The sequence below is a fragment of the Cricetulus griseus genome, chromosome 5 (assembly GCF_003668045.3).
Source record: "Cricetulus griseus strain 17A/GY chromosome 5, alternate assembly CriGri-PICRH-1.0, whole genome shotgun sequence".
Taxonomy (NCBI): domain Eukaryota; kingdom Metazoa; phylum Chordata; class Mammalia; order Rodentia; family Cricetidae; genus Cricetulus; species Cricetulus griseus.
Genome location: NC_048598.1, coordinates 39779575 through 39794534, shown reverse-complemented (window position 1 = coordinate 39794534; position 14960 = coordinate 39779575). Strand labels below are relative to the sequence as shown.

The 14960-nt window shown below is 38.1% G+C and overlaps 1 protein-coding gene across 3 annotated transcripts in view; it reads left to right on the top strand.

The window, feature by feature from the left end:
• The window catches only part of Edem3 (ER degradation enhancing alpha-mannosidase like protein 3), a 69576-nt gene that overhangs the window by 35795 nt on the left and 18821 nt on the right, over positions 1-14960 (top strand). For all 3 annotated transcript variants that reach the window (XM_027417384.2, XM_027417383.2, XM_035445775.1), the window contains 6 exons: positions 6316-6413; positions 7991-8116; positions 8293-8376; positions 10499-10582; positions 11378-11502; positions 14794-14959. In XM_027417384.2, the coding sequence (XP_027273185.1) occupies positions 6316-6413; positions 7991-8116; positions 8293-8376; positions 10499-10582; positions 11378-11502; positions 14794-14959 (683 nt within the window). The remainder of the gene's footprint in view (positions 1-6315; positions 6414-7990; positions 8117-8292; positions 8377-10498; positions 10583-11377; positions 11503-14793; position 14960) is intronic.

Here is a 14960-nt window from a genome sequence, read left to right as displayed (position 1 = left end):
TTTAAGTGTTCTCAAAACAAAAATGATGAATATTTGTGATATAACATGTTAATTGGTTTTACTTAGCCATGCCATTGTGAACATACTGTATTCTGTATCATAATTGTGCATGGCTTTAATTAGCTAAATAAATGAATGAAAAAAAAAGATTCAAAGTTCTTACTGTACAGCTCTTTCACTTTTTTGATTAGTGTTACCCCAAGATATTTTATGTTGCTTGTGGATATTGTGAGGGTTGATGTTTCTCTGATTTCTTTCTCATTGGATTTATCATCTGTATATAGTAGGGCTACTGATTGTTTTGAGTTAATTTTGTATCCTGCTACTTTGCTGAAGGTGTTTATCAGCTCTAGGAGCTCCCTGGTAGAGTTTTCTGGATCACTTATGTAGACTATCATATCATCTGCAAATATTGAAAGTTTGACTTCTTCTTTTCCAATTTGTATCCCTTCGATCTCCTTTTTTGTGTTATTGCTCTAGCTAGAACTTCAAGTACAATATTGAAGAGATATAGAGAAGAGTGGGCAGCCTTGTCTTGTTCCTGAGTTTAGAGGAATCGCTTTGAGTTTCTCTCCATTTAGTTTGATGTTGGCTGTTGGGTTGGTGTATATTGCTTTTATCATGTTTAGATATGTTCCTGTTATTCCTGTTCTCTTCAAGATCTTTATCATGAAGGGATGTTGGATTTGTCAAAGGCTTTTTCAGCATCTAGTGAAATGATCATGTGTTTTTTCTTTTTCAGTTTGTTTATATGGTGGATTACATTGATGGATTTTCATATGTTGAACCATCCTTGCATCACTGGGATGAAGCCTACTTGATCATAGTGGATGATTTTTCTGATGTGTTCTTGGATTTGATTCGCCAATATTTTGTTGAGTATTTTTGCATCAATGTTCATGAGTGATATTGGTCTGTAGTTCTCTTTTTTAGTTGTATCTTTGTGTGGCTTGGGTATCAAAGTGATTGTAGCCTCTGTAAAAAGTTTGGTGATGTCCCTTCTGCTTCTGTTGTGTGGAACAATTTGAGGAGTACTGGTATTAGCTCTTGTTTGAATTTCTGGTAGAATTCTTCAGTGAAGCCATCTGGCCCTGGGCTTTTTTTGTTTGGGAGACTTTTGATGACTGCTTCTATTTCATTAGGGGTTATAGGTCGATTTACACTGCTTATCTGTTTTTGGTTTAATTTTGGTAAGTGATATCTATCCAGAAAATTGTCCATTTCCTTTAGATTTTCGAATTTTGTGGAGTACAGGTTTCCAAAGTATGACCTGAAGTTTCTCTGGATTTCCTCAGTGTCCTTTGTTATGTCCCCCTTTTCATTTCTGATTTTGTTAATTAGCATGCTCTCTCTCTGCCTTTTGGTAAGTTTGGATAGAGGTTTGTCTATCTTGTTGATCTTCTCAAAGAACCAACTCTTTGTTTCATTGATTCTTTGTACTGTTTTCCTAGTTTCTACTTCATTGATTTCAGTTCTCAGTTTGATTATTTCCTGGTGTTTACTCTTCTGTGGTGAGTTTGCTTCTTTTTGCTCTAAAGCTTTCAGTTGTTCTGTCAATTCTCTAATGTGACTTTTCTCCAGTTTCTTCATGTGGGCAGTTAGTGCTATGTGTTTTCTTTATTGTGTCTATTTCAGCTTTTATGCCTTGAACTGTTTTGAGTGCTTCCTTCACTTTTTTGGTTGTTTTTTCTTGGCTTTCTTTAAACTCTTTAAGAGATTTGTTTACTTCTTGAATTTTTTGGTTTGTCTTTTCCTTCATTTCATGTAATTTTTTGCTTGTTTTTTCTTCTATTTCTTTAAGGGATTTTCTTGTTTCCTCTTTAAAGATCTCTATCATCTTCCTAAGATAGTTTCTAGGCTTTACAGACCTTGCTGGTGTGGAGTGCCTGGATTCTGGTGGTGTCATATTGGTTTTTCTGTTGTTGAGTGTTTTCTTACTCTGTCATCTTTCCATCCCTTCTTCCAGTGAGTGCAGGTAGGGTCTCTCCCTCTTTCTGGTGGCAGGCGGAGGGCTCAGCTTCTGGCGGCAGCTGGATGGCAGAGGGTGGTAGGTGGACAAGTGTGGAGTGTGTCTGGACTCAGTGTGGGCCTTCCCGGTCTGGGCAGGTCCACTCTTGTTCGGGTGGGCTCAGACAGAAGCGAGCAGGGGTTGATGGGGGAGGTTGGGGGGCAGAGCAGCGCCCAGACTCACCTGAGGCTCGGGCACCTGCTGAAGAACAGAGGGCAGAGTGTAGACAGGGGTGTGGTGTGTCCAGACTCAGTTCTGGGCAGGTTCATTCTTGTCCAGGTGGGCTCAGGTAGAAGCGAGCAAGGGTTAATGGGGGGGGGCAGAGCAATGCCCAGACTCACCTGAGGCTTGGGCACCCGCTGCAGGACCTAGTTTCAAATTTTTGTTACTAAAATTGACATTTGTTTGACTATCTGAAGTTGATTGGTGTTTGTAATATGAGACACATTTTTTCCTATTTTTGGAGGAATCAGCAGTGTTTTCACTTTACATTTTTTTTATTATATTTTTGATTCAGTGGCCTACACAGTATATATGTATGTATGTATGTATGCATGCATGTATGTATTTGTTGAAGTATTCTCTTTTGTCCTAAAACATGGACAGTTTTTGGAAATGTTTCTTATGCATTAAGAAAGAATTTTTGTTTGAATTTTTGCTTATCAAGTTCTGTACATGCCAGTTTTCTCAGTCAATGTTTTTTGTTTTATTAGTGCATATCAATTACACAAAGTAATGGGCTTCATTATGACATTTTTACACATATATACAGGATCATACTTACTCCATATCTCTTATCTCTTATCCTTTCTCCCCTTTTCTTCTTTCTATGTCCATAATTGTCTCCCTTTTACTTTTGGGGTCCTCTTCTACTCCCTCTGCACAGCTAATATCCACTTGTGATAGAAATCATATGATCTTTGTTTTCTAAACAGCGTGTCTCAGTCATTGTTGTGTTTCTGTGAAGAGACAGCATGTCTAAGGCAACTCTTGTAAAATTTAATTAAGGGCTTGCTTACAGTTTCTAAGTTTTAGTCCATCATCACCATGGTAGGGAATATGGAGACACACAGACAGACATGGTGCTGGAGAAATAGGTGAGAGTTGTACATCCTGATCCCCAAGCAGCAAGAAGAAAGGAATAATGGGTCTGAGAAGGGCTTTTGACACATTACAGCCCATCCCCAGTGGCATTCTTCCTCTAAGAAGATGACAAGGTCATCAGTCTCTTCATCTTTCTCAAATAGGGCTACACCCTGATGACTAAGAATTCAAATATATGAGCCTATAGGGGCCAGTCATTCTTACTCAAACTGCCACGCAGCATAATTTAATTCCTTGTGACTGAACATTTTCTTTATTGTTCATTCATTTTTGAACACCCAGGCTGATTCTATAGCTTGGCCATTGTAAATAGTGCTGCAGTAAATATGAGTGTGTAGCTATCACTATTCTGTGCTGACTTTGATTCCTTCAGATATATACTCAGAAAAGGTATAGCAGGATCATATGGTAGTCCTATTTTTAACCCTGCCTGCCTGCCTGCCTGCCTGCCTGCTTGCCTGCCTGCCTGCCTCCCCCCCCCCCCCTTCTTTCTTTGGCAATTTAAATAGAGTTTAAAAGAAAAACCTCAGGGCAGGCAAGCTGTAAATCTTAGCAGCTGCCTGGAGGATGATTTTTGAAAGGAAAGAAAAAAAGCTGTGCCCTTTGAGTTAAGCCAACATGGAGGTCATCGTCATGACAGACAAGCAGCCACATGGTGGAGAGGGGAGCTTTAGAGAAAGAATGAAGCCTGAAGTGTTAGGCTTGTTTAAAAAGAGATAGAAGAAAAGGAACTCGAAAAAGCAGGCACACTTACACAGCTCCATGGCAGTACAGAAGGCAGGAATTCTGGGAAGGGCACATTATCCCATTAAAGGACTAATTATTCCTCCCATCTCATTAGCATGGTTTAAGGCAAATTAGCCTTCATAAGGGTTGTGCCTTCACTGAGGTGATTGACCAACCCAACTAGATTAACTCTTAAGGGAGGAGACTATGCACAGGCACCTCAGGACAGGAAACCCAAAAGCAGCATTTCCAGACACACCTTTGGTTTTCTGGCCAGGAAGTATCAGAAGGGAGCTCTGTCTTGTAGAGTATCCATAGGGGCGGGACTAACACTCATCCCTTCTGTGAATAGCTTTGAAACGGGATCTCTGGGTTTTCATGGTGAAAGTGGGCTTTATCTGTTATCCAATCTCAGCTGTCTACTAAATGATTTTAGGGTTACCTCTTTAGAGAGGAGACTGTTAAGGGAAAGATATTTTCTTCTGGTCAGAAGACTGGAATCTTTAAAAATTTTAAATTTGTACTGAATTTCATAGTGGCTGGGCTAAGTTACATTTGCACTCAATTATCAGTGTAGAGAACCTACTGATTTTCCATTTGCGTGACCTGTCAAGGATTAAAGTAGATGATTTCTAGCAATGATTTTTCTGTCATTCCATTTTTGCCTTATATTTATTCCATTAGGCATTGTGGGTGCATTCATTTTAGCTTGCTGGCTCTTCTTAGCTGAACCCCTTGTCACACCGTATGGTGATCCTCTTGATCAGCTCTCTACCTTATCTCGCGGTGTTTGCCAGATACACCTTTCCCCGTCCTCTTACTTTGACTTCTTGCAGCTGCTTCTGTTGTAAACGTGTCACCTATAAAACTTGCACATATCTACATGAATTGTATCCGTTTTCATATTTATCTCTGTTGATATTTTAATGCATGTAGGCTTGTACTCTTTGTTATTTCAGTATGTTGCATATTTTCTGGTTTTTTTTTCATCCTTTATTTTTGATTGATACCTGTCTCTAAAAACAGTGTGCTCTCTTACCCCTTGTTTCCTCATCCCCAGCCCTTTTTTGTTACATCAATGCCTAACTCTGACTGACTACATAGTGTTTCTGTTTACCTTTGGGCTTATTGTCCTCTTTCTCCACCTCTCCCCTCCTTGGCTCCCTCCCTCACTATTTACATAAAAGCAAAGTTCCTTGAGGTATTTAGTTACTTGCACTTCCTTTATCACTTAACATCAATGGCCTCTTAATTAACTAGTCTCTGCATGTATGGGTTTCCTTCACCTATTCAGTCACCTGTATATGGAGAAATTTGGGGGGGCGCGGATGCATCCATTCTAAACATACAGATTTATCGTCTCTAAACAATACAGTATAATAAGAATATATATAGCTTATACGTGCTCTGTATGAAAATGAATTTGGAGATGGCTCAAAGCACATGAGGTTGTGCCAGTTTACACCATTAAAATGGTACTTGAGCATCTTTGGATTCTGGCATCCCCAGGAGTCTTGAAACCAGTGTTGTGCAGATACATAGGTGATTACACTTCATACAGAACTATTTGCAGTAGTTTCCCCTGGGTGCCGAAGCTGTATTCTTTAATATTGTAGTAGTGGCTTACATGTGTATGATTCTTGGTTTAAGTTACTTTCTATCAAATTTTTAAAAGACAACTCTTTTGTTTTCAAACATCCTGTTAAAAATGTGATATTGTTTTTATTTCTGTATCCTAATATATCATCTGCTCTTTTTTTCTGGAAGATTTATAAATATCAAAGACAAAGAAAAACTTAAAACATGTTACAACTTTAGGTATAAGTTTTCTTTTTTTCCTTTTAGCACTTTTTGGGCCTTTTAAATTTAAAATGTTTGCCTTTAATTGCTAACACTTGATTTCTTTCTTTCTTTCTTTTTCTTTCTTTCTTTCTTTCTTTCTTTCTTTCTTTCTTTCTTTCTTTCTTCCTTTCTTCCTTTCTTTAAGAGTTTAGTTTTTTAGTTTGTGTTGGCTAAATCACTGTTAACTTGTCTCTCCTATAGCTTAGACATGCTGATATAATTTTTCTAAATAAGAAAACATTGTAACCAATTTCATACAGCAATTTTTTTTGTTTGTTTTGTTTTTCGAGACAGGGTTTCTCTGTATTGTTTTGGAGCTTGTCCTGGAACTCGCTCTGTAGACCAGACTGGCTTTGAACTCACAGAGATCCACCTGCCTCGGCCTCCTGAGGGCTGGTATTAAAAGCCTGTGCCTCCAACGCTCAGCCATATAGCAACTTTTAAAAAGCTTTGTAGCAAGGGAGCTGCTACTCACTTAGCAGATAGAGCTCTATCTTTCTAGGTGTACAGTTTTTTATGTTAAAACGTAATGCTGGCGTGCAATTTTCATGCTGCTTTACTAGTGTCCTCATTTGTACCCTCTGACTTTTCAGATGTGTTTAATAAAGAACCACATTTATATGTATTTCTTGTAGATAGTGGAGTTGGAGCAGGCATTGATTCATATTATGAGTATCTGTTAAAAGCCTATGTCTTGCTTGGAGATGACAGTTTTCTGGAAAGATTTAATACCGTAAGTTGATTTAAGTTTCTATTAAATTTGTAGCTAATTTCATTTGAGTTCAAGATTGACGAAAACTTAACAACTTAAATGAAGTTCTTCAAAGTTTGTCTATAAATGTGTTGTAGTACTTTGTTAGCACTCTCTGATGTTAGACAGGGCAATGTGCAAGTAAAATGCACTCCAAAAAGTTTTCTTTTCTTCTCTTATCAGAAAATGATAAATCTGGCAGCGTTTGATCCAGGTGCACGGACAATTACTGGAGTGAGATACAGTTAGCGCTCACTTCTGGGTTCAGTTCTGTTTGAAAGGTTGCAAGTTTGGCCTAGTCTTTGATCTTACCAGACAAGCAGGGTTTGAGTAGTGCGCTTTCATTTCAAAAGTGGGTGTCTTAAGACTGAACCACAAGAGCCACAGAGAAGCTTTGGGAAAGGAGGTGGTTGGTCTCATCAGAGTTGCTTTTGTAACTGAAGCAAGCTGAGGTAAATGTAGCAAACTGATTATCTGTGTCACTATGAGCATTTCAACACTATTTACCTTTTTGTTTTTGCCCACCCATCAGTTCACCCACGTTAGTATATGATATGCTTTGATATTGTAGTTAAAAGTGGGAGAGAGATCTTGGTTTACATCCTGTCTCAACAACACATTGCTTGCGTGACTTTGCAGTGGGTGAACATCTCTGGTTGCCTTTATTGCTCATCTACAAAATGAGAATACTAGTGCTTTTTCCCCCCAGGTGTTTAGGAGGAGTGATTAGAACATGGCAAAACATATGACACATTGCCACTTGGATGAGCCAGCAAAATAGCTTATTTAAAAAGCCCTATTAAATTGGGGCTGGAGAGCTGTCTTAGTGGTTAAGAGCACGTGCTGCTTTTGCAGAGGACCTGGGTTTAGTTCCCAGCACCCCATAGCAGCTCACAACCCCCTTAACTCCACTTCCAGGTGATCATATGTCTGTGGCCTTTGCAGGCACCATGCACGAATGTGGTACACAATGTGGAATGTTAGGCACTTGCACATACACATAAAATAAAAATAAATAAAATTTAAGTCCTAGTAAGTTTTTTTGTTTTTTTTTCGAGACCGGGTTTCTCTGTGTAGCCTATATTGGCACTCGCTCTATAGACCAGGCTGGCCTCGAACTCACAGAGATCCGCCTGCCTTTGCCTCCCGAGTGCTGGGATTAAAGGTGTGTGCCACCACTGCCCAGCCCCAGTAAGTTTTTGAATACTAAAAAAACTGTCTGCATATATTATTTGCTGATTTTTTTTCCTTTTAGAGATGAATTAGAACAGGTAACTTTTTATTGATTAATTAATGCAACTTGTCCTGTTTCAAAGCCCAAGACATATATTAGAGAAGCAGTTAAAATAAGGGGAAAAGGAGATTCCAAGAACAGAAAAAGCCGAGCTGCATCTGACTGAGACAGTCTACAGCAGTATATATAATTTCTTCCCATCTAAATATTCATGTAACCAATTGACATACAGGGAATTTATATATCTCTACCTGTCTATCTCTTTACTGTGCCCTATAGCATTTTTTACATCTACTCTCATGAACATGTTGTTACGGTCTTTCAGCATTACGATGCCATAATGAGGTATATTAGCCAGCCGCCTCTCCTACTTGATGTGCATATCCATAAACCAATGCTGAATGCTCGGACCTGGATGGATTCATTGCTTGCCTTTTTTCCAGGTTTACAGGTAAGGAAACCCATTTGTTAACATTAGGATAAAGTTATTTTAACTAAGTGCATTTGTGATCTCTAAAATCGAATGATAAAGTTATCATTTCAAGGCTGTACTAACCTTATAATGGGATGGTTATAGATGAAAATAGCTCATGCTTTATACTAAGTGATTTTGTTGTTGACTTCTAGGTTTTAAAGGGTGACATTAGACCTGCTATTGAAACTCATGAAATGTTATACCAGGTGATTAAAAAACACAATTTCCTACCAGAGGTAAGCAAGTGATATTTGAAATTCTCCTTAACATGCACACACACACACACACACACACACACACACACACACACCTATATCTATATATAATTTATAATTTAAAGATGGAAAATGTCATCCTTAAGATGTGGTTACCCTTTAAATTGATTTTTATTTATATATATATTTTTGCCTTTTTTGTGTTTAGAGAGGTCTAATTTTGGATAATGATGATCCTGCTGTAAAGAAAAGTCCAACGTTAGTGTTTCTTAGCCTGTTTTAATACATGCTGTTGTAGTATTCACCGCCACCACCCCTTGTTGTTTGGCTTCTATTAACATATGTGCATTGATGGGGAACAAACCCAGGCCCCTGCACATGCTAGGAAAGTACTCTACCACTGACCATAGATTCCCAGCCCTAATACTGTCTCATTCTGACTTTCAAAAAAAATTTAGCTTTATTGTTATTATGTGGGAGTGTGCATGTGTACAGCAGGTGACTATTGGGGATTTTATGTTTATCACAGTGCCCATGTGGAGATCAGAGGACTACATTTGTGTAGTCACTATTTTCCTTTTACTTTTATGTAAATTCCAGGGATTGAACTCAGGTTGTCAGGCTTGCATGGCAAGCCTCCTGACATGCTAAGCCATCTTGCTGGCCCTCAATCTAACACCGATTTGAAACGATATTGATAGCATGCTTTTTGGCTTTCCAGAATACACCTTTACAAATTTTGTAACATGTTCATAGCCTTGTTCTTTCTGTTTTCTGTGAAATACCCAAGCTTTCTATTAACATAGGTATTTCCTAAGGCATTAGCTCTGGAAAGTATAGTTTTATTAACCTTCAAGTGCAAGGCTTTGTATTACAAAAACTCATATTCCTGTTGAATCACATGAGGTTTCAACTAAATACACTGATCACAAATGAAGTTTTCTTTTATTCTTTTTTCTTATTTAAAAAGAAAAGAAAAAGCCTGTTGGGACTGAAGACATGGCTCATTGCTTAAGAGCACTGGCTGCTTTTCCAGAGGACCCAGGTTTCATTCCCAGCACCCACATGCCCATTCACAGCCATCTGTAACTCCAGGGTTAGGTGATTCAACACAGACAAAGCACCCGTCCACATAAAAATTCAGGTGGAGCACTGTTGGCTGTTATGATTGCATTGTAAATAGACCAATTTTAATTTTAAGTAATTCTTTGATTTATTTTACTGCTGGTTCTACAATTTTACTGATGGTTCTACATTATTATAAAAGAAAACAGGCTACAATAAAATATACATCCTTGAAAATACATACAATAGAAAATACATAGTTGAAAATAGAATAGGAAATAGATAGACGAGAGTGAATTTTAAATGTCCTCAAAAAGTGGTGTTAAATAAAACGTATATTCATTGGCTTGATTTAACATTTCACTGTGTGTAGGTACATGAAAACAGTATGCTGTGCATCATAAACACAATTTTGTCAATTAAAGAAATTAAAGGAAATCAGAACACCAAAGAAGTACTAATTCAGACAGAAAAGAAAACAAACAAATGGAAAACTCAGTTATTAGACAATGTAGATGTATTGGCATTACAAAGCGTCATTAGTGGGTTTTTCTGATTTTCTTGTTGGTCCAGTTGCTTATTTAAAAGGTAATAGGGCTGGGAAGCTGGTTGAGTTGGTAAAGTGCTTGCTATGCAAGGATGAAGACCTGAGTTTAATCCCCTTGGTAGTGCACACCTGTAAACCCAGAGCTGAGGAGGCAGAGACAGGTGAGTCTCTGGGACTCACTGGTCAGCCACCCTAACCTACTTGGCAAGCCCCAGGCCAGCAAGACCCTCTGTCTCAAAAGGCAAGGTGGACAACACCAAGGAACAACGTGCAACAACTCCACACGTACATATGTGAACACACACATACATGAACATGGACACACAATAAATAACTCATAAGCTTGGTTAAAGAGTCTTCTAAAAATGAGTTAGTACTTTAGCAACAATAGTATATATATTAGGGATGAAAATTTACCATGACTTGTATATTAATTATTTTTACCTTTTATGCATGTTGCTTTGTATTCTAGAACTGCTTGCTTCATTTTCAGTCACATTTTTATGCTTGCTTATATGTTCTTCTGTACAGGCATTTACTACAGATTTCAGGGTCCATTGGGCTCAGCATCCTCTAAGGCCAGAGTTTGCAGAAAGTACCTACTTCTTATATAAAGTAAGATAACTTAACATTCCTAGCTTTCCCTACTTTTTGTTGGCTCTCTTGCTTTTATAATAAAAATTAGTATTTAGTGTTATAATGGTTGCATATATCATTTGCATTCACTTAACCTATAGAACTGTAGAAAGATGTAAGACTTGTTGTAAACTTAATGCCTTTTGAAAGGTACTTCTGAAGACATGGATGGAGACTACATCTCCAAACACCAGACATGGGAAATTGAGATCCCAACTATGCTATAATTAAGTCACTTCTGAACACTGTAAACATGTCTGCTGTAAAGAAGAGAGGTGATGAGCAAAAACTTTTTTAACTTCTTTAAAGGGAAATTTTATTTATGGATCTGCATTCTGAAGTGGTCTCCTCCCTTCAATCAGGGAGCTCTTTTTTTTTTTTTTTTTTGGTTTTTCAAGACAGGGTTTCTAGGTGTAGCCTTGGAGCCTATCCTGGCACTTGCTCTGTAGACCAGGCTGGTCTCGAACTCACAGAGATCCACCTGCCTCTGCCTCCTGAGTGCTGGGATTAAAGGCATGAGCCACCAGTGCCCAGCTCGGGGGAGTCTTTTAAGCATGTAGAAATGTAAACTAAAGGCTGAAGTTTATTGTTTTGGTTGTTTAAGGAATTCTGTAAATCAAATCCGTAGTGTATTTTTAAATCTATGTCCTGTGTAACATGTATTTTAGTGCCCACCACAAGGCCTGGCATCTAATAGGCTCTCAGTAAATTATTGGATAAATGAATGGGTGTATGGCAGCATATATGCTATGTCTGTATTCTCTTTTTTAATAGGCCACGGGAGACCCTTACTACCTTGAAGTAGGAAAAACACTTATTGAAAATCTGAATAAGTATGCTCGAGTGCCTTGTGGATTCGCTGCCATGAAGGATGTTCGTACTGGGAGTCACGAGGACAGGTAAACAGGCACCTACTCCCTCTCCTTAGCAATACACAAAATACAGCCACCTGCAAAGATTCTGAGAAACAGGGTTAGAGTACTTGAGGATGAAAACCTTAGTTCATTGTGCTTGCATTTTAAAACTCTTGGATCCACTCATTTAAATTGTTTGAAAAGTGATGTTTGTGTGTGTATTTTTGTTGTTTTTTTTTTTTTCATAGTGCTTGGTATGTAGTAGGTACTCCAATGATTTTAGGTAGATACATGAATATTATATATCAGAACCTGCTATCAGAGACATTAGAAACATTGTCTCCTGTGTTGTAATGTTTTTTAAAAAACTTATATAAGAGAAATTATCAAAATAATGAAAGAGCTAGGTTATGGTTTGTATTCAGTTGAGAATTCTTCTACAACATTATCATGATCAGCGTGTGCACTTTATTCTGTCCCTAGTGGGGAGACCAGTGGTGGTTTCTGAGTCACTGGATACTAGATAATGTGGGATACTAGATAGAAGTATTCACTCGATAAAGGGCACACACATTGATCATTTTGGTAGTCACTAACATTCCTGCTATTGCAAGATCACTTCTGTGGTCTTCATAACTCTGAATGACCAGTAAAGCTCGTTTTTTGCACTTGGCTAGTAAACATCTATGGCTAACTGTTCCTGAGGCCCACTATGTGCTGGCATCATTCTGTCATACTAGTTTTAAAGATTAGACATTAAAGTCATATCTTTGAGCTACTGAATTAGTGAAGACAGCCATGTATAAGCAGACTTTTCAGTTGTGCTGCAAACCATGCAAGCTTGTATGTGATCTTCCCTGAAATATTTCTGGAGAATCCTGAGTCCTGACAGATGAACAAAAGTTAGAAGACCAGTTTCATTAACTTAGTGTTTCACATGGGAACATTTTACCTCTCAGATGCATTTGGCCAAAAATGTAGTCTTCATTATACTGTATTATTAGGTGCCTTTAAGGTGTTTTGTTTGTTTGGTTTTAGCTATATTTTGTTCAACTCACATTGAATTGTGACTGATCCCACTAGTCTCAGATACTTAACCCTAGGCTGCTAATAAAAATATTTATATTTATTCTCTGCCTTCATCTTGAGAAGCTAATTTTTAAAGCATAAATTTAGAAGTTTATATTTATCCTAAGGAATTTTCATTTTTGTTCATTTTGTTTGAACAAAACTATGGGATTTAGTATCATCTCAGAAGTCTTTTGGCCAAACCACCCATTTTCAGTATCCTGCAGCTTAGAAAAATGTAATTACTTTCCATCCAAATTATGAGGAATAGTTTTGGATTGGGATTGTGACCAATGCCTTCTACATTGTACTTGAACTTTAAGTGGCAGGCTGTTTTGGGGTGCATATTCCCCTCCAGATACTGACATTGTCCTGTAGGTCACAAGCACCCATATACAACACATATACAAACACATTTTTCAAGAGAAAAATATGTGTATTTTCTTAATACTGTGTGATTACTAAAAATAATTCAAATGACCAAAATCTGAAAATCTTTTAAGATCCTACTGTAATGTGCTTAAGATAATGCTGAGCAATTTGGAGGTCTTGTCAGACATGGGTTCATGGCTTTACACAGAGCTAGATGATCTACAGCTTATAGATGAGTGATCCAACTATGTCTTACTGTTTTGTAATTGTTTACAAAATGAATTCTCTCATTATCTCAGTACCCATTAATCTACCCACCAATCTGTAGTTCTCAAAGTGACATTGAGAAAAGGCTGAATAATAAGTGTATTGTAGACTAACAAGACAGTTTTTTTTTTTTTTCCTCCTAACAAAATTTACTTCTAAAATGGGCCACAAAGTTTTCAAATGTTACTTACAGCAGGAGATGACTCGGCGGGTCATGTGCTTGCTGCACAGCATGAGGACTTGAGTGTGATCCCCAAGCACCCACATAAAAAGCCAGGCATGTCCACATGTGGCTGTAACCCCAGAGTTGCAGAGGCAGAAGCAGGATGCCCGGAGCTCACTGGCCACCCAGTGTGACGGATTGACTAGTCCCAGGTGCCTTGAAACACTGTTTCAGAAAATGAGGGGGAGGCTGATAGAAGGCACCTGAGGTCAGCCCAGCTCCGTGTGCATGTACAGCACATGACTGGGTAGCCCAGGCATACCCGCACAGTTGTTTAGATATAGGGAAGGGTAGAGCGGTGGTTGTAATTGAATATATAGTGTGCCATTTTGTTCCCCTTGCAGAACAGGAAGCCAAAGCCAGTCTGTAGGTAATGTCCCAATAGCTAGAGACCTGTAGTGGAGGAGCTTCGTCTTCAAAGCCTAGTTCCTTACCGCTCCCATCCACTTTAGTAACACTCTTTCTACTTGAGTTCAATTTACTAAACATCTATTGAGGGCCTATGATGTGCCAGGGATTGAGCTAGCAAGACAAGTGTGGTACTGTACAACCTGTTAAGTAGACTACAGTCATTTGTTACCCTCAAACCTTGGGTGCTTTGTTGTGGAAGGTAGTAAATTTACTTACATTTGACATTGCAATTCCATCTACTCCCTATACTCTTCTTCTGATGTAATTTTATTTAAATTTCCCTTTAAAATGTAACATTAAACTATCTGTAAAGGCATGCACTCTTCCCCTTATATTTTCTCCTCAACCATGTGAATAAATAGATAAATGCTCAGTCTGGGAGATAAGTAGTTACAACGCTGTGCTTACAGCCCTGTGGCTGTATGTTCATTTCCATGGAACTTTTTATAAATGATTTCTTTACTTTTAAAGCCTCTCCATCACTTAAATGCCTGCATAACAAATGTCATTTAAGTGACGTGCCTTATCCATGTGTTAACATGTCTTGAAGACTCTTCTATGGGACTCATTAATAAACTTCATCTGAATTGCCTTTGTGCTGTTGATTCTCCATAGTAGAAAGCCTATTAAAAGCCTAGTACAAATTTTTGATAAGATTAATGTGCGAAGTAGGCAGCTCCTCTGGTATTTTATGCCTTTGCAATATACTTGAGTCCAGGGGCTGGAGAGATGGCTCAGAGATTAAGAGCACTGGCTACTCTTCCAGAGGTCCTGAATTCAATTCCCAGCAACCACATGGTGGCTCACAACCATCCGTCATATATATATATATATATATATATATATATATATATATATATATATATACTTGAGTCCAGATTATTTTGACAGTTGGAGGATTGAGTCACTCTGTAGTTCTTTGGCTGTTTGAATTGTATTGGCTCTATAGTTGATATTTGGATTTTTAAATATTTATTTGTGACTTTTCAATTTAGAATGGATTCGTTCTTCTTGGCTGAGATGTTTAAATATCTATACCTGTTATTTGCTGATAAAGAAGACATTATTTTTGACATAGAAGATTACATCTTTACCACAGAAGCCCATCTGCTACCCCTTTGGCTCTCTACCACAAATCGCAGCATCTCTAAGAAGAACACAG